General features: G+C 43.6%; 1 protein-coding gene across 1 annotated transcript in view; it reads right to left on the bottom strand.

The window, feature by feature from the left end:
- The window catches only part of PLCB1 (phospholipase C beta 1), a 454,706-nt gene that overhangs the window by 150,246 nt on the left and 283,915 nt on the right, over positions 1-20,545 (bottom strand). The window contains 6 exon segments of the mRNA XM_033142844.1: positions 3,428-3,594; positions 6,447-6,547; positions 11,901-11,938; positions 11,941-11,974; position 14,621; positions 14,798-14,851. Of these exon segments, the coding sequence (XP_032998735.1) occupies positions 3,428-3,594; positions 6,447-6,547; positions 11,901-11,938; positions 11,941-11,974; position 14,621; positions 14,798-14,851 (395 nt within the window).

The following is a 20,545-nucleotide window of genomic DNA, read 5'->3' as shown; positions in this document are numbered from 1 at the left end:
CAAGACAGCAACATATAGTTTGGGTTCAAATAGGCCAATGCGGATTACAGATGACAATGGTTTGGCCTAGGCATTGGGTGAAGTCATTTATTCCACTCCAGCCTGATGAAAAGCTCAAGAGGAAGGCCTCAATTTATTCCTCAGGGAGCAGACCCAAGCATACCCATTGGCCACCTGGGACTACTCTCTGTGGAATTCCTGCAACAAAGCCCACCTGCCACTGGCCAATCCGCAGGCAGGCCTGCATTCCTTCCCAGTCAGCTGCCGGATCGCAGGTGTGGCCATTGCCAGGTCGCAACACCGCCTGATCTGTAAAGGTCAGCAGACTTCTTCCAACTCTCCTTCTTCTTCCATCTCTCTTCCCTGGGTCTGCTTTGTTCTCACCTCAAACCTTGGTCTCTGGTGACCATACAGACAAATATGGAAACATTGCATAGACACAAGCTAACCTGGGCAGCTGTGTAGGGAGGTGGCTAGAATCTGAAGTGCAGTTTTTGTGTGTGTCAGTCCTGGGCATAGGAATCGTGCAGAGAGATGTGAGAAAAGGAAAATGGATTGGTGTAGCGGCGGGTGTCATCACAAAGGCTCTGTGGCAGTATGTGTGTGCGCACATGCACATAACTGTTTGCAGCTGTATTCTCACCCACATCTACCTGCGACGAGACTGCCTTGTTGTAAAATGGAAAATGGTGGCAATGGTTGCATGTAGACTGTCTTCATGAAAACTTTTTTTTTTTAAGGCAAATTTATGGCAAATAAGCCAACTGCTTTCTGAATGCTCCTATATAGTTTCTTCTTTATATTTTCCAGCTTTATTTTTTTGCTAGTTGAGTGCAGGTGTGCTGCTGTTTAATTCATATGCGAGCAATATGAGTGTGAAGGTAGTGTCTTGTTATACCGGTACATCTGTGTCTACACTCAAACTGTGGATTACGTTTGTAAGCGACTGTTCACAGAAAATAAATAAATCAAGAAGTGGGTTTGGTGGGGGAAATCTATACTCATTATACTGTCCACATTAAATGTGTTACACAGCCCAGACCAGAACTGAGATGTTAGTGGGGCCTCTGTCCAATTGCTGAATGAGAGGCGACAGGATCGTAATTGCTTTTTCTTATTAAATGTATCGCTGACGGTTTGCATTTCTCTTATGACTTTCATCTCTGCTTTCTTCAAAAAAACAAAAACAAAGAAAAAAGCACTCCAAAAACAACTTGGATGATTTAAGGAAAATTCAATGTACTTAAATAAGAGCTCAAATATAGGGTGTGTGTGTGTGTGTGTGTGTGTGTGTGTGTGTAATGGCAATTCAATGTAAGAAAATGTCAGCTTTACAGAAGAAATCTCTGCAGCTGCACTGCACTGGAGGAACAGAGAGAAGAATCAGTAACCGTATGCTCTCCAGATCATTATAAGCATACTAACACCCCACTCTAATGGGCCCCCTACCCCTCAGACAATACTCAGCCCACAAGATGTCTGTGACGGGGTGGAGGGAGAGACAAAATCTTGAGGCACTCTGGTCCTAGATCGTGTATTTCTTGATGACACCCTGATCCCACAATTCCACTGATAAACTGCAAAACTAGACTTGGAGGGACTAGGACATGAATGAGAGAGGGCAGGCATTATCTCTCTAGAAAAGGCTACAGGTAGTGCACCAGCCAAAATAGGTAAGCACTCCTGGCTGTTACCACCTAATCATCCAGGAGAATCCTCATTTTGCAAGACTGGTTTGTTTGGGGGTTTTTTTTTGGGGGGGGGGGTAATAGTAGTACTAGTTAAACAGATAAACAATGCACAAGTGAATTACAACTATGTAAAAATTGTAACTCTGAAGATGGTCAAAATCCGGTGCATTCAAGGTGGTACAGCAGTAACCACAATTTATCATCTATGGGTTGGATCCAACAATATCTCTCTCTATCTGCCCCTTAAATTCTCCTCTCCAAAAAAAAAAAGAATCTGCTCTGGAAGGTTAAGGGTATCAGCAGAGTAAATTTGAAGTGGGCAGATCCAGGGGACAAACAGAGATAGGAGAAGAAGTAGAAGTACCATTGCAGAGGCAGAAGCTGTTCTACTCAGAAAAGAACTTGGTTGGATATAATCTTATAGGGCTACCCTTCCTGTGTTGACTCTGAAAGTCAACACATGCACTGCAATTCACACAATGCAGCTGAATATCTATTCAGTTTCCAGTATGTGAGAAAATATGTGTGAATGGCCCTACAGAAACTCATTTACATAAGGATCAATATTTTTTAGAATTTCAAATTATTATTGAACAGCCACTTTTATAATTAACTATATTTCTTAACATGATGTTTAATAAATGTCTACCTTTTAAAAACACAACAGCATATTTGTATGCATTTTAGCAATTTTACAAAGCTGAATAAAATATGTCCACTTCCTAGTACGTAAATATGCCCCAAAGCCACACCTATTTAGTTCTATAATCAACCAATTCTTGATTTAGACAGTCTCAAAGGTTAAGGGCATGAATAACCCCCAGAATCAGCCTACTGATTGGAATTCAAAGTCACATTATGATGAACTTCCCTTGTGCAAAATCATTTCAGCTTGCCAGACAAGACAATCCTCCTCCTCCTCCCACTGTTCTCCCTAGCCCACCCCAAGCAAATTATGGGCAGGGGGAGCAGAAGGTGGAAAGCCCCATTGCACAAGTGAAAATCCTTGTGCAAGGCTTCTGCAGGATTCAACTAATGGGCCCTATGTCATTAACTCCTCATCAAAGTGTTGTTGTTGTTGTTGCTGCTGCTATCAGTCCCTTATAGCTCTCAAATATTGTACTGGTATGATTGTGGAATGCTTGAATGAGGATGAAGCAAGAAGTCTCAGTAAATATAACATGGTCTCCAGGCTGTTGCAATGCTTATCTGAACAGAACTGAAGAGTATATCTTGGCCAAAAGCCCAGCTTTGCTAGTAACATCACTAGAGAATTTCCCAAAAGCATCTTTCCCGATTATGACAGAATGCGCATCTATCCATTCTGAAGTCCACTTAGCATAAACACCTTATCAGCACACAAAATGCTGTGCTGATTCCACCATTGGCATTATCAAGCAGTAAATTATTTTGCTCCGGTTCAGTGTTTTCTTACGACTTTCATTTTACTTCGCAAATTTCAAATTCAAGTAAATAATTATTGTCCTGGTGATTATGTTTGCACGCTCTGAATTATCTGCTCTATGAAATGAAGAGCAGCAGGAAAACTAGCCTGCCCTCCCCTTCACAGAAGTCCCAAAGAAAGTGTTTAAATGTTAACTACTTCAGGGCTGTCAAATCTTCAGTCATCCAGCTGGAAATATGATTAAATTTGAACCAGTGTGTCTCTCTCTGTTGCAATTTGTTCATTGTTTGAAATCTGCAGCAGAATACGGAAGATAATGAAAATGACTGACCTTTCTTAGCCAGGCTATTATTGGGTTCATATTTCTCAATCAGTTGCTGAACCTGTTCCTGCTTCAAGGGTGGATAAAGAATTTCATTTAACCGTGGGTCTCGTTGCTTCAAGTTTATAAATTCCATCATCTGGTCAACAGTAAGATACGCTCTGCCTTTTGCACCACTGTAAAAAATTGAAATGGAAAAGGGAAAAGAAAAGGAAGATTACCAAGCGCATTGGTTTCCCCCCACCGCCATTTTGCAATAATTCTCTTGAAATTGTCAGGTTTCCGCTAAACACCCATGAAACGTGTTATTTCATTAATAGGTTTGCATTAAGAAATCAATAAGTAGATGTACCACTCACAACACCCAACCCCTGCATTAAGATCAGAAGTACACCAGAACACAGGCCAAGGGTTAACTTTCATTGCTCTTCTGATTTCAGCCTTAAACACAGAAGACATGAAGAGAGGTGGGATGAGGGACCACTGTGATGGGCCTTAGCAGTACCAAGGCAGCTGATCTCACAACTGATTCCCTGTCGCCACTTCTCCCAATCCACAGGTGTGGCTAAAGCAGTAACTGCTCACTGCGCCCTCCTATTTCACCTGGAAAATTAGCACCCACAAGCCCAAGTGAAAGAGCACTGGAAAGGGCTGGAGCTGGTTGGGCCATGCCTGAAGCTGCATTGAAGGGCCAGTTGCACTTGAAAGAGAAAAAGAAACAGAAGACTCCCACACCCAGTCCGAACATCTCATCCCGAGAGCCAAATTTGTATCTGGCACCAGCACTTGGACATACAGCTTGACACTACATGCATCGCTCAATCTAGCACAGTCTTCCAGGCTGATGTTTACTACCGTCAGGGAACTGCCACCTGGCCCACTGACGGGAATGGAGGGTCCGTTATCATACAGAGAGCTCCGACACCAATTCAGCAGCAGCACTTCTTCCAGCGAGGAAAGCCGCCACACCTCCAGTGGGGAGGAGAGGGAAGGAACCAGCCTGGTGGGGAGAGGGCTTAGGGATGCCACTGAGAGCCCCAGCGCCTCTTCTAGCCAGGAGCCACAAGCAGGGAGCCTGGAGGGAAGAGGGCTTGGGGATGTTGCTGAGACCCTGCCGGAAATGGCGTGCCTCCTCGCCCGGCTGGTCAGGAGGGAGGCACGCCATTTCCGGCACCCCAGTTGTGCAGAGGGGTGAAACGCAAGGAGGGCAGGAGGAGACTTGGGGTGCCGAAGTTATTATGCTTGGGGAGAAGCTGGAAAGGGCCACTCCCGGATTCTGCCAGCGACTGAGACAGACATGCCTTTTGTAGCTCTGCACTGTAAATAGTTTGCACAATAAAACTGCAAAAGACTGTTTGGGCTCCTGCTCCGTTACTCGGGAAGCACCTCCACGCGAACCTTACAACTACTTTATCCAGCGTTATACAAGCTTGCTCACCTAAATGTGTAGAAAGTGTGGCAAATATTTTACACATAAATATGTGTAAAAAGAGATGCCAATTACAGGCGAAGACGCATTTAAAAATATGAGAATTTGGTCATCTATAAGCTCTGGCCCTATGGTAAACTGAGCATTTGCTAAAACAAAATCGAAAATTCTTTCTAGTAGCACCTTAGAGACCAACTGAGTTTGTTCCTGGTATGAGCATTTGCTGATATCCAGTGATGCTTCCCTGATGCTTGGCCAGCATCAACTGGGACAATTTGCCTGAGGACTGAAGTGTCCCCATATTGACATCCATTTCCTCCATTTGACCCTGTCTCTCTCCCTGTGTGTGATTCATGCTAGCAACAGCAGCACATCAAGAGCAAGGCACTCCACAAACCACATAGAACAGCTACCCCCACAGGTTTATGCCTGCAGGCTAAACTCAAATTTGCATTAGGATGATGGAACATCCCAGCAGTGCACATCAGGTCTCCGCATCCCATGGTTAAGTGGTGGGAAGGAAGAGTGCTTTAGAAGCAGTATCAGCATGCTGTTGGGAAAAGAAGATTGCACCAAGAGGAAGGGCAGGAAATAAATGGAACAAATAATAACTAACAACAGTAATAACAGCAATAACAGCAAGCAGAGGTACTTTTGCAATACAGTGGTGCCTCGGGTTAAGAACTTAATTCGTTCTGGAGGTCGGTTCTTAACCTGAAACTCTTCTTTTTAATAATTTTTTTTATTATTTTCAAACAAAGATAAAAAAAACATAAACATAAAAACACTACAAACAGTAAAACACTAAAAACAACTATAAAAATACAAAAATACAAATAAGGTAATAAGCATCAAATATCCTTAACATCTTTTATGTGACTTCCTCACATCCACACCTTCTGCGTCCACTGAATATCATTAGTAATTTCTTAACATTGAACAATCTTCTTATCTTTCTATTCATTATCTATCTTAAATCTGTTTCCCTTATCTTATCTTCTATCTGCTTTTCTTCGTAATATTTCTTTTAAATGTGTAGCCTATCGAGTCTGCCTGCTCTTTTCTTACATATTAATCTTAGCATAAGTTTTTAGGTAATCTTTAAATTTCTTCCATTCTTTCTCCATCGCATCGTCCCTCTGGTCTTAACCTGAAACTGTTCTCAACCTGAGATACCACTTTAGCTAATGGGGCCTCCCACTATCAACATGCAATTTCTGTTCTCATCCTGAAGCAAAGTTCTTAACCCGAGGTACTATTTCTGGGTCAGTGGAGTATGTAACATGAAGCGTCTGTAACCTGAAGTGTCTGTAACCCGAGGTACCACTGTACAAGGACTTTGATAACTTAAGGATATTCGTGGAAATAAAGTTTCTTCTCTTCTCCTCCCTGCAGCAACCTTCCCAAGCCTCATTGTTCATGAGAGCCCAGGATCCTCCAGAGAGGTGGGCTTGTTATTTGTTGTTGTTTTTGCTCATTGGGCCAGTGTGTGTGTGTATGATTCTGGGGCTGGCAGAACATGCCCTTTGCCACTGGGAGAAAAAAAAAAACAATAAATGAGCAGAAAACAAAGTGTGAAGGTTTTCCGTAATTCCTTACAGCTCTTGGAAGATGTGGTCGATTTCAGGTCGAGGGCAAAAGTTGCTGAGAAATTCTCTGTATATTTCAGGAGTGAAGTCGTCTTGAGGAATCGACTCATTCTGCAAAGGGTAATTCAAATAAAATAGGTAAAACAGAGTTGCTCGGACTGAATGACACCATCATTAGGTTTATACATCAGTACAACACCAGAGAAGGTACTACTGACCCCTGACAATTTTGCCTACTTCTCTCCTAGTACACTTTTCCAGTGCTTCATTGAGTGTTTGCACATCTGGGCAGAGCTACTCCATAGCCTACTTCTACGCAAACGCTCCCTTTACCCATTCCTTCCCAACTTCTACACATTACCCATCTTCTACCCCATGAATAAACTGCACTTGCAGCAATCACAATTTTCCGATTGACTTGCCTAAGATCCAGGACAAAGCGCTGCCTTTCGGAAATCCCCCCCCCCCCAGATATCAATTCCGCCTATGAAATCCCGGTAATGTCCAGGAAAATCTGGATGTATTATATCTAACACTCAGTTTCTCTGCTTCAACCGGCATCATTTGAGGTATGTGTGTATATGATTTGTTCTTAGCTCTGTTTTATGTTTGTCAACCTTGGGGGTATTCAAACATCTAATTCTTCCTTGGTTATGGAAGGTGACTAGAAAACCATCCTGAGAACCATTAAACACTGAAGATTAAAATAATTTTTGCTGCAGTCTATTGCATAGCTTCTTTAAAACGATGCAAACAGCACAATGAAGAAGCAGGAGTTGTTTTAAAAAAGTTCAATACGCAACACAGGGAGGTGGATGGTGCTTGTTTACATTATGATGAGTGGTCCACAACAAATAACAAAGCCAAGGCAAATATAAATGGTGCTGATCAGATGTACAAAAGTGTTCTGAAATCAGAAACAAGTCTATTTTGTTTAAATATTGCAGACACTGACAGGAGAAAATCACTGCCATTGTTTATCCTGCTTTTTCATGCAGTTGCCAAGGAAACAGGAAGTGCCCATTCAGGGGCTTGCTGTTAGTTTTCCTTTTTACTCTTTTCCTCTTCCTCCTCCTCCCTCCCCCCTCCCTCCCTCTCCAGAAATACTTTCCCTGCAGCTTCTCAGTTTCTGGAATGGTGATGATAGGAAAATCCACCAAACTCATCTGAAAACCACTTGAATCCATCTATCTCCATACCCAGGTTAGATTGCCACAATATGTTATATGCTGGGGTTGCCAATGAAGGGTGTTTAGAAACTTCAAGTGGTTCAGAATACAGCTGAAAAGCTTCTAACCAACAGAAGTAGGAATGAGCACACCTCATCAGCTCTTAACAAACTCCACTGACTAACCATTTGTTTTCTCGGGACAGTTCCGAACGCTGATTTTTTTATGTACACCACTCCAAACAATATGGGATTGGAGGCATCTGTCAGAGATGGCATTTCTGCAATCGGCGGATCCTGCACAGAGCCAGCGATTGGGTCAGATGACCTCCAAAATCTCTTGCAGCTCTATGGTTCTAGTGGAAAGACTTCCTTCTCTCATAATGAACAAACCCAGCTTTAAATCTGACTTGGAAACCCACCTGACACCTTCAGATGTGACATGGTTAGCTACAACGACAGACAGAGCCTCCTCATTGACAGGACTCCCTCTCCATATAAGTTTGGTGGGTTTGGGGTGCAAGGGGGGAATTGTTCACTTAGGCATTTCATGCCACCTTGTGTAACTTTTTGATTGCATTTTGCTTCGGCTTTTAAACTGCTGTGGTTGCACTCATGTATATTTTAGTATTTTTGTTTTCCTGTGGTGTATATTAAAAGGGGTCCACGATGCTGAGTCCACAGACATGCACTTTGGTGCCCATCAAGGTCCTCTGTCCCCTCTCTTTTAAATGGAGGGATTTGTGTGTGTGTGTGTGTGTGTGTGTTGTTGTTGTTGTTGTTTTTTAACTTGGGTGGTACTAGGCTGGCTGTGAAGGCAAAGTGCTGGGATTGAGCCACACCACACATTCCTGAGGGTCCCATGTGAGACCCTGAGGTATTCTTCAAAGGAAAGGAAAGGAAAGGAAAGGAAAGGAAAAGGAAAGGAAAGGAAAGGGGTGGGGCAAGTGGGTGGCTGCTTCCTGGTTTCCAGCTTCCGACTGAGTCTTCAGAAAATAAAAGGAATAGAGGCATTGGTGCTGCCCGGTAAATTTGAGGAATGAGGGAAAGATCAGGTGTCTCGTGTGGTGTTTTCTACATTTCTTTTTTTTTTTTTGCAGGAAGGGTCCTCTCTGTGTGTGTGTGTGTGTGTGTGTGTGTGTGGCCTGTTCTGGAGGTTGCTGTCTGTTTTTATTTTTTGGAGGGGGGATTACTTGTCTGTAGCATTTCCCTGTTGTGTTTTTGGGAGAGTAGTGGTCAGTTGGGGAAACCTGAGTGTCAGCAATTATTCCTCTGTGAAACAGGTATTTTGTGATACCCACAACAGTCTCTGATTTAAAGTAAGGTGCTAAGTGACCTCTATGACAATAGATTAACATGGCAAGACAGAAACCTATTAAATACATATGACAAAATAGTGTTAAATGTCCCCCTATTTAAATGTTAACCTATTTCCTGTTGTTGACTGCTCTTCCTCTACCCTCCCCATACAATTATGTAGCTCATGGCTTAATTTCTAAATCCATTTTCCTATCTATAAAACAAAGAATTGAGTGCCCTGGTTTTATTTCTTAGTTCTCGCAAACTATTCAACCACAATTAGCAGCTGAAAATGCTGCTCTAGTGAGAAGCCAGTTTAAACATCAATTATATATTGCTTATTTATTAATCTCTGGTTCCCAGAGGGCAACTTCTCTTCATACAGCTTATTAATTCTTCCCCCTACTTGCTCCCCTACCTTTTACAGCTGTTGACGGGGACTGTGATTTCTTTTCCCTTGGACATGCACTCCTTCAAAGAGTCTATAATGACACGGCAAAGTGTGATCCCTACAAAACAACTACTTCTTAAACCATTACTGCTATATTAATTTGTTTTTTTTCAGTGGTGAGCATAAAGTCACTAAGAAGCGCAAAGCCACTTCAACTATAAATTGTGGGCTTTGTGATGAAAATGGGTGCATGGTTGGTTGCATTTATGTCTTGCCTTTCTGCCAAGTCACCCAAAGGCACTTTACAATCTTAAATACTAAAACAAACACATGAGATCCGCTGAACTTACATTTTGCAGGATTAATCCAACATATTGCTCAATTGCTCTGTGAGGTTCATAAAGCCATGTTGCCCCCCCTCCCCGTTTAGCAGTCACCATCTGTACAAAGAGACTTATGTTGGCAGGGAGTATACTCCCTGCTGCCTTTTTGCCCATGCTTCCTAGTTCCTTCCTATCCAGAAGATGGTCGTGAGGGATGGAAAGTTGGCAAGCCCAAGCTTTCTCTGTGTTGGCTCCACAGCTCTGGAACTCTGTATGAGTGGCTCTCCAGAAGGCTACTTACTACATTTGAGTCACTCTAGAATTATGATATCAACATGATAAGTATAAAAGAAGATAAAACTACTTCAACCCCCTGCAACTCAGAAAGTCAGCAGTAAAGTACACTACCTATGATATTGTTATGAGGGGGGGGGGTTATGTGTGGTTAGGCTGTAATGCTTGGGTCCCCTTCTAATTCTTGGAATAGTCAGGCTAGCTTCTTGATGAGCTGATAGCCTGGTGATGGGCCACTAAGGGAAGAAAGGAAGGGGCTCTGTGCAAGGTAGAAAATGGGGCAGACTTCCTCCTTCAATTTACTGGTAAGCAGAAAAACACAAGCCCAGAGTTGAGAGTTGAGTTATGTAAGCTAGAAACTAGAAGTGGGAAAGAAGCGAGCTGAAGAGAGAAAGAGTGATGCCTGATTTCTGTTGGAATTCAAGGCTGTAGCTATGGGGAGAAGCAAGACCCACTTGGAGCATCAGTACTGTGAACCCCTGCAATGTAGGCTCAGGTTGTATATATGTGTAAATAAACCATATACCATAAAGACGCCACCGTCTCCCCTGTGCCTTATTCCGAAGAAAACACAAACCCTGGGTATTCTCCTGGAACCCCACAAATCGCACAGCACTCAGAGATTGAAGTGGCATGCAAAAATATGAAAGTGATTCCCACAATACCAAGGATAAAACTGAACACCCCAGCCCAAAATGTTGTTGATGTAATTGGCCCCACAAAGGTCTTCAAGGCCTTCTCAAGACTATCCTCCTCCATCCTTCACTTCCCTGTAGAGAACTCCAAGGCCAGCCCTCTGGTCTGGGGATGCACACTCCTCCTCCATCCCATAGCCTCCCTCCTGCTACACTTCCTGCAGTGCTGAACCAAGGATGTGTGGTGAGAGGCACCTGGTCCATCAAGTTCAGGAGACTGTACCTGTGAGGGTCTGGGCTCTGGCCTTATAGGCTCTGATGGTCTGGGTGGTTCTTTTAAGAATTCGGGTGCAATGACTCCCCTTTCTGGCACACCTGCAACCTCTGACTCCATGTTCTGACCCCAGAAATTAAGACACATAAGGCCCAATGACTGCAATGTCCACATCACTGATTTTCATTTGCCTGACCACTTTTTATACCAAAGGGTCTAATGAGCCTATGGATAGCTAACTGGATTTCTGTTGTTTCAAAATCACTTGGCAGTGCTTCAAAAATGCTCCGAATGTCAACATTGCGGAAACTTGCTAATATTCAAGAGAGTGCCCCTTGTTGCATGATATGTATATTTTGCTTTCCTGAGTGGGATGCAGCTTCAGGGCAAGCTGGCTCTGCACCAGCAATATATATCCAATTTAAACGAAAAGGCTTCCCTGAAGAACATAACATTTTTGTACTGAGACATGTGGTGCTTTATACCAAGCTAAAAAAGAAATGTTCTTTTCTCCACGTTTTCCAGCTAGGAAGTAAATTCAAAGGAGAATATTCAGATACATATTCATACTTCTCATTCTGCATTAACCTAAGTTTGCTTATGGGAGCATGTCCCATTCAAAACAGAAGGCCTTTTGAGTGAGCACATTTAGGATTACACAGCTGTACAACTCCCTCTTGTGTCTTGACAGAAGAAGTCTTTTCAACTGCTTTGTGGAAGCTTCAAAAGGAGGACTTCCCATCTTGTTTAGGCACATGACATGATATTCAAGCTCGCTGATACATTTCCCCTTGGATATTCTAAATCTCCTGCCAATGTTTTGACATCTTTTGTAACCTAAGACTGTTCAGTGTAATGGCAGCCAGTATCTAGCAAGATCATGCTGAGCTGGACACACAGAGGAAGGGAAAGATCTGCCAAGTCATTTCTGAATGCTGGAGTGGCCGCCATGTACCAAAGGCCCAAATACATAGCCAGCTGACATTTGAAAAGTCAGTGCTAAATCTGACAGCGGATTGGTCGGATGGCACAACAGTGGAGAACATGCCAACATCACGACTGGGGGGTTTCATTGCTTACCCTGGCAGACGGAAGACTACAGGCTTCCAGTGCAGTTCAACGCGCTTTCTGTCTGAGGAGAACAAGCGATAATGCTGCAAAGTAGAAAAAGAAACAAAAGGAGTCAAGATCTGCACTGCTGCCCACCCCCCGCTCCTGAAGTATTGCCCTATAAAGCTCTAACATCAACTGAATGCCTAATAAAGCGGGTTCTCTTTCATGGAGAACACGTGTTGCAGTGGGGGCCAGCCAGCCACCCCTCTGTTGCTGGGTGGGATTGTATAGATGGGAACTGCTGTGATTGGGCTCTGGGTGTCGTTGGGGGGATTTCTGTGTTGCAACTGTTGATGGACAGCCCAGCGTCTAGATATTGGCCAGTATGCAACGTGATATCCCTCTTGGTCTGCGTGCTTCGATCACCTGCCCCTCCCTCCCTCATTTTAGGCCTCTGCTTATGACCTTTGCTATGCCTTCATGGGGTCGTTGCTGTTGGGGCAGGGGTTCTGGTAGGAATTTTCCATTTGGCTGATTTGCTGGTGCCATTTGCTTTTCGCCTACTGCATAGCAAATAGTCACCAATTTGTAAGGTGGGCGGTTAGGCATGGTTATTATTGTTGGTTGGAGGAGGGGTTATGATTGACTGTGTCTGCCCCTCATTTGAGGCTGGTGTTCGGGGAAATCCGTTAAAGTAATCCAGGGGCTCGACATGCTTTTGTCCTATCCCACGGGTCGGGGGCCAGGGCCTCGCAAGAGCCTCTGGGAGCCTCGGGGGAGAGGGGAGGGTCAGATCCCCAGCTCACCTCGCCCCAGAAGTGTTTTCCCCTCACTGACGTCGTCAGTTCTGTCCCTAGTGGGACATATAGTCTTTCTTAACCAATGCCTAAGCAACCACTCACATTATTTGTATTTTAATGAAGTTGTGGACAAAAGTATGCCAAAAAAACCAAAACTAAAACTCTGTCTGATGTGTGAATTATTTGAGGGTGTTTGGTGACCTCAACAACCAAGGATTATTTAATAACTGCAAGTTTGCATCTTGAAAGAGATGTCTTTCAGGTAATTTAAGGCACGGGACTGAAATTCTGATTGAAACATTTCACCCATTTTAGTTACTTTTTAAAAAAAATCCATATTACTTTTGAAAAAGAAGTCTGAGACCAAACTCCAACTTTTGGGAAAAGTTGATTTCAGAATAATGAATCCAACACATCGGGGACATTTGTGAGTTTTCTCACCAATGCTCCAAAACTACCCATCTTTCTTCTTTTTTCTTTTTGTAAAAACAGGTAAAAGCAAAGGAACTTTCAGATACATGACACACAAAAGAATTAGTGACTATCATTACTGCAGCACAGACTTGATCCATTTCATTTTAATGGGCTTGTGTTGGATAATATTAATAAGAAGACCATCTATGGCCTTTTAAACTTGTGTGTGGAGTGTTTTTGTTATTGTGGGGTTTTTTGGTTTTTGTTTTTCTATATTGTAACTGCTCTGTGATCTTCAGATGAAAAGTGGAGTAGAAATGTTTAATGATGATGATGATGAAGTTTCAGGAAGGTTGAAGAGCTGCCTTCTCCCATGTGAAACAGCCTAATTGCTGAGGCTTCCCTCAATATAATCTGCTCAGCGGCATGTGGATTTCTGATTGACTATCATGGCAAATTCCCAAGCCTCTTCTCTGTCAAGTAATTTAGGACCAATTTAAACACAACCCCAAGGTTGGCCATCAAGGATATGTTTGACAGGGAGCCTCAGACAACTTCAGCTGTCTGGTATGAATCCTGTAGTGCCAAGCACCTTATGTCAGATTCAGACCTTACAATTTTAGATGGGCATACATCTTTTTTAAAAAACCCAGCTTTGTACATGTAACACCACAATAAATGTTCGCACCCTGGGCCACTTTGGGAGGAAGGATGGGGTAGAAATGTATTGATGGCAGCGACAATAACGATGGAAGAGGCACTTGGAGCATGTTGACCTAGGAACTAACTTCCTGCACATTCAGATCAACACTTATGTCCTTCCAGATAAATGGTGTTGAGCTAGAGAACACATCTCAGGGCCACATCTCCAGTAATGTTTGCAGAGCATACTGTGTCCTTGCAAACTTTATCAGCCACTTGGATGCAAACCTAGGGAATTATTAGGTTGGCAATGATCAAACAAAATTCATATATAGTGGTACCTTGGTTTACAACCATAATCTGTTCCGGAGGTCCATTTGTTTGTTATTGTTATTGTAATTGTTTGTTATTGGTTTGTAACCAATGCCAATGGGGCCCTCCCAAAAATTTTTGTTTGTAATCCAAAAGATAATTAAAAAATGGGTTGTAATCCCAAAAAAAAAAAAAAAAAGGTGCAAACGGGACACGCACTTCCGGGTTTGACGTGTTTGTAATCCAAAACGTATGCAAACCAAGAAGTATGCAAACCAAGGTACCACTGTATAGGATGCAAAAGTAACCCTGAACACCTTTCCATTCCTAGCCTTAACAGTATTAACCCTGAATCAGAGACTTTGCTTTCCTGGAGGTGATCGCACTGTGCCTGGGCTTTACCCCTTCAGACTGCAGGTGGCTGACATGACTGAACATGTCTCCAGGTGAACATTTTCCCGATAGTAGAAGCTTAGCACTTCTTCCTAATATGATAGACTGTTTGTTTCTTTATTTCAGGAAAGGGGGATTTATTTTGTGTGGAGAAACACCACACCTGCAATGGTATAGCCTGCACACACTTAAACCACCGACAACAAGAGGATCTGTATGAGAGTGATGTACCGTAGAATGAATTTTTCATAGGCTGCTTCTGTTTTAAATGCCACACAGGGTAATAAGATCAAGCCAGTCTACCAAATATATGGCATGAAAGCTTCTACAAAATGAGGCTCTCTGTAAGAGAGCACAACTTACTTCTTCAAAGGGATCCGCCCCTCCGTAGTGACTTGCAATTTAAGTTTGGTGTATCTAGAAAGAAAAAAAGAAAAGTTCATATACAACCACAGAAGTAGAACTCTGCTTTGTTTTCCATGGCACTGACCACAAAATAACCCTGAACTTTGTTCTTTTGTGGAAGAAAATTATAATCTCCCTAGCCTTTTCTATTTCCAAGAAAAGCTTAATGTCTTGAAACCTCAAGCACGTTTATCTTTATTTACAATGACATCTCTAAGTACAGATTTTGAGATCGAATCTAAGTCCCTTGAGGAAGATAATCAAAGATGGACCTTTGCCAAGAAGAACTGTTTTATAGTATTTTTTTTCAAATTATACACAGAGCACATTTAAGACCAATGGCTCAAAAGGGGGCTTGAGGATGAATGTTTTGCCAATCTTCTTTCTAGCTGTCTGTGGCAAAATTTTGCTGGAGTGAGTTACCAGATGGTGGCTCATTTTCTCAGTCGCATCGGAGCTACTTAACTGTGATCAGCTCCCATGCAGTTGGAAGAATGAAGTTGGCACGGGCCAACCATATGGGAATTGTATTGTGATATGTGTGTGTTTGTGTGCGCACACCACACACACACACACACACACATACAGAGTCTTGGGAAAGATCCATGCCATTAGCTCCCACTCTCATAGTTTGGTTATCAGTGGTAAGTAGTTCCAATATGCATCTCATATGTGGACATTATAGATTGGGGGAGAGAATGAGGAGAGCTGTAGGCAATCATTAAGTGCACACATGCTTCCTGGAATGCAAGGTGCTGTCAACCCTTCATTATCACAAGGGTCTCATGTGACCAGCTGCTGCAGCTATATGCCTTTTGCACGTGAGATATCCCCATTAATGGCTCATCTTCTAAGCCTTTTGATTGGTGTATCTGACACGGGTGGTGCTGTGGGTTAAACCACAGAGGCCTAGGGCTTGCCGATCAGAAGGTCAGAGGTTCAAATCCCCGCAATGGGGGTGAGCTCCTGTTGCTCAGTCCCTGCTCCTGCCAACCTAGCAGTTTGAAAGCACGTCAAGTGGAAGTAGATAAATAGGTACCCGCTCCGGTGGGAAGGTAAACGGCATTTCCGTGTGCTGCTCTGGTTTGCCAGAAGCGGCCTAGTCATGCTGGCCACAATGACCTGGAAGCTGTACACCGCTCCTTCGGCCAGTAAAGTGAGGATGAGCGCCGCAGCCCCAGAGTCATCCATGACTGGACCTAATGGTCAGCGGTCCCTTTACCTTTACCTATCTGGTCTCCAGAGGAAGACTACATATATAGTGTTAATGTCACCTCCAATTCCTGAGACAGAAGCAGGGCCAGTCCAAGAGATTTTGGCACCTGAGGCAAACCACAAAATGCCCCACATTGTGGAAGAAGGGGTGAGTGAAAGAGCCATATCTGGAACAAGGGGGAAATAAAGAACTACAATGGGAGAAAATAAATAATAATATAATAATAATAATAATAATAATAATAATAATAATAATATATTTGTCACTAGAAGGACAGATCCTGAAGTTGAGGCTCCAGTACGTTGGCCACCTCATGAGAGAGAAGACTCCCTAGAAAAGACCCTGATGTTGGGAAAGATGGAGGGCACAAGGAGAAGGGGACGACAGAGGATGAGATGGTTGGACAGTGTTCTTGAGGCTACTGGCATGGGTTTGGCCAAACTGCGAGAGGCAGTGAAGGATAGGCATGCCTGGCGTGCTCTGGTCCATGGGGTCACGAAGAGTCGGACACGACTGAACGACTGAACAACACAAATAATTTATTTGTACCCCGTCCATCTGGGTGGGTCCCCCCGACCACTCTGGGTGGCTTCCAACACAATATTAAAACACAATACAAAGTCACAGATAAAAACTTCCCTAAACAGGGCTGTCTTCAGGTATTTCTAAATGTCAGGTAGTTGTTTATCTCTCTGACCCCTGATGGGAGGGCGTTCCACAGGGCGGGGCGCCACTATCGAGAAGGCCCTCTGTCTGGTTCCCTGTAGCTTTGCTTCTCGCAGTGAGGGAACCGCCAAGAAGGCCCTCGGTGCTGGATTTCAGTGTCCGGGCTGAATGATGGGGGTGGAGACGCTCCTTCAGGTATACAGGACCGAGGCCGTTTAGGGCTTTAAAGGTCAGCACCACACTTTGAATTGTGCTCGGAAACGCACTGGGAGCCAATGTAGATCTCTCAGGACCGGTGTTATGTGGTCCCGGCGGCCACTCCCAGTCACCAGTCTAGCTGCCGCATTCTGGATTAATTGCAGTTTCCAGGTCACCTTCAAGGTAGCCCCACGTAGAGCGCATTGCAGTAGTCCAAGCGGGAGATAACCAGAGCATGCACCACTCTGGCAAGACAGTCCGCGGGCAGGTAGGGTCTCAGCCTGCATACCAGATGGAGCTGGCAGACAGCCGCCCTGGACACAAAATTAACCTGCGCTTCCATGAACAGCTGTGAGTCCAAAATGACTCCCAGGCTGCGCACCTGGTCCTTCAGGGGCACAGTTACCCCCGTTCAGGACAAGGGGGGAGGGATCAAATCAACCCAACCTGTTGGCTGAAGTGGAATCAAAGGAGGGAAAGGGGCCACTCTGAATCATACCAGGTGGGTGCAGAACCAGGAGACCCCAGAGGGAAGCCCCCACCATTTCCTCCCTAGGGATGAGAGGATACCAACAGTGCATTTTATTCACTGAGAGGCTACTATAGAGGCAGCATTGGGTGGGTGGGTGGCTGCTGGGGAAGTAGTGGCAGCAGCAGCAGCAGCAGGTGATACTTGGGAGGCTGGATCTGCTGCCTCTGTGGATACTGCCTCCCGAGGCAGTAGCCTCATCTTGCCTCATGGGTGGGCCAGCTCTGGACAGAAGAGGCTAACATCTTCAGGAAGAATTAGTGGCTCGGTGATAGAACTTTGCATGCCAAAGGTCTCAGGATCAATCCTGGGCTTCTCCAGTGAGGGCTGGGAGAAACCCCTGCCTGAAATCCTGGACAGCTACTGCTGGTCTGTGTATACAGTCCTGAGCTACATGGACCAGGGGCCTGACTTGGGATACTTGTTCTATGGAGAATCTATATAACAGCCCGTTCCTAACACTTTCCATCATGCACTAAGACAAGCTGCCATGGTTTGGAGGAACGTTGGGGATAAGAAGGGGTCAAAAAATTTTTGCACTTGCCTACCTCTCAATCCAGGCTGGTTTAGGAGTGGGGAGAAGAGGGGGGGGGCAATCAGACAATGGTGCAAACAGGATTAGAAGCTGTGCAGAGGATCCTTACTGGACATGATGTCCCTAACCTCAAGTGCCAGGGAGAACAAAACTCCCTTACACATCATACGCAGACTGGAGAGAGTGGGTCAGCGACCAAATTACTAAATTATCAGTCACTAAATTACCAGTTGGAAAGAAATCTTGTCCCTTTTTTTTGGCAGTGACTAATCCAAGTCAAACCATCAAGCAGTTTGACAGACACTTAGCAACCTGGACACCTAGATTTTCATAGGCTCGATTGCCACCTCTTCTGCTTTTGTTTTGCTAAGATAGTCTGCAACCGCTCCAGTAGATTTTCACAAAGCATTATCTGCACTATGAGAAGTAAGCATTGGAACCTAGTGGTGGATTTGGCACAAATAGTGGGCAGAGAAAGGGTTAAAACACACACACACACACACACACACACACACTTTTCTCTGTTGACTTCCTTTCATCTTTCGCCCACCTCACAGATAAGGCACCAATATAATATATTGTGTGTAACATGTAGTTTAACTTCTAGTTTTCAATATAATTCAGCCCTTCTCTGAGCATAATAAATCAGCATTATGGCTTTGGATAAGCTTGGATATATTTAGGCATTTCCTTTTAAGGTGGGGGGGGGGGAGAAGCACTACTATTTTTGTCCCAGGATATTCTCATCAACACCCTTTGTACTTTTGTTCCAAAGCACTCTGAATCAACACATTGAACCTACAAACGTCAGATAAATAGATTTACAGTTTTCCTCCACTGAGCAAAAGCACACGGGCCATTAAGAAGGGGAAGTGGAAATCTTGTATCGCTTTATTGTTTAACTAATAATAGATAGCACAGTGAAAATGCCAAAGGAGATCGGTCTGCATCTCTTTTATAGCACCAGATGGCAGTGCCAAGGTCCTAGGATGTGCCCTCTGCACGCAGCAGGAAGACCGCAATGACTCTCAAGTCTACCACATTGCCTGCACACACGAAAATTTATCACCATAGAGATCTGGTCCCTGTCATTCATGCTGCGGTGACTGCCAGATTTGAATTCTATAGCACAGCCCACTTCCATCCATGCTGACCATTATAAGAACCTTGTAACATTAAGAATTGGATTCTCAGGTGAGAACTACCTGTATACCTTTGCCACCAGGCCTGACTTACCTCTCAGAAATGTATGCCACATACACGTTTCCTGACAACACTGAAGTATGAAAGAGCACGTTTTAAATCATTTTACCAACCAAGATTTGAGAAGATTTTAGATAACTTCTGCTCTTGCTGGAAACACTCTCTCATGTATTCTTCTATTGTAGATTTTTATCGAGGGCTTAGAAAACACACAAGTTATCCCCTTATGAGGCAGCTTGCTGGTTGATCCTTGAGAGACCCTTCTGAGTATCTTCCTTGTGAGTTCTAATAAATCTGTTTCCATACATGAATAGATCTGCATGTTGTAGTATCTCTCAGCCGTGCTGTGATGGTTTGTTCCTAACTTGTGACCTTTAATAATTATTAATTGGTTCTATTGAGGTGTCAATTTTGTATTAATTCATATTTTAAACTTAGTTTAATAGCCAGTCAACTGTAACCAAATGCTTGATTGTTTTCCCCTTCAGCTCCATTTATTTTTTTCTTTTTGTGTTACTCCAAACTATATTGCTGTTGCAACAGATAATTGGATGTCGGAAAACTGTTGCTGATCTACTGCAAATCTCCCAGAGATCTACCAGCAGATCCTGATCTACCTTGTGCTCACCTATGGTTAAGAGAAACAAGCCAGGATTGTTAACTAGAGTTTGAAGCTAGTTTGTTTTCCTAAACCATCATTAAACACTAACCACCATTTATCCAGATTCGGCGACGAGTAACTGTGGTTAGCTGAAAACAGAAATAAATGGCTCAAATTCCTTCCTCACAGCTGTGCTGGAGGAGAGGGAGATGAGTGCATCAACTTGAGGCTTGTTGCTCTTTGTGCATGAGGCCGTTCTGTTGAAGATAAAAGCCAAATAGCATTTTGTGCTGACACTTGAATTGAGAACGCCTAAAATGGAGCCAAGAGGCTTTCTTCTCACCCCACAAAGCCCTTGTTAATTTATTCACTGATATACCCTGAAAAGAAAGTAATTTGCTTTCATGAAATTATGTTAGCACCTGGCATGAAACAGAAAGCTCAGTTTAGTCATGGATGGAAAATATATAACCTGTTTAAATGCAAATATGGTAACGTTGGCTTGCAGATCTCCACAAAAATGGTTGCTACATTACTCTGAGATGCACTCCTCAACAAAGCAGGTCTAAACACAGTTGAGCACCACAAACTTGGTTGAGTCATTGGCAGAAACAAGTGCCAATTTAAACCAAAATAAAGCCATGGCAGTCTCTTTTTTCTTAGCTCTATCTAGAAAGGGTTCAAATAAAAATTTCTCGTCTTGTTTTCAGCTTCAGGGGCCTACCTCTAGCTGAGACAGCAGAGCTACGTTTGGTTGC

Source organism: Lacerta agilis, chromosome 3 (genome assembly GCF_009819535.1).
Source record: "Lacerta agilis isolate rLacAgi1 chromosome 3, rLacAgi1.pri, whole genome shotgun sequence".
Taxonomy (NCBI): Eukaryota; Metazoa; Chordata; class Lepidosauria; order Squamata; family Lacertidae; genus Lacerta; species Lacerta agilis.
This window is presented reverse-complemented; position numbering and strand designations above follow the sequence as displayed.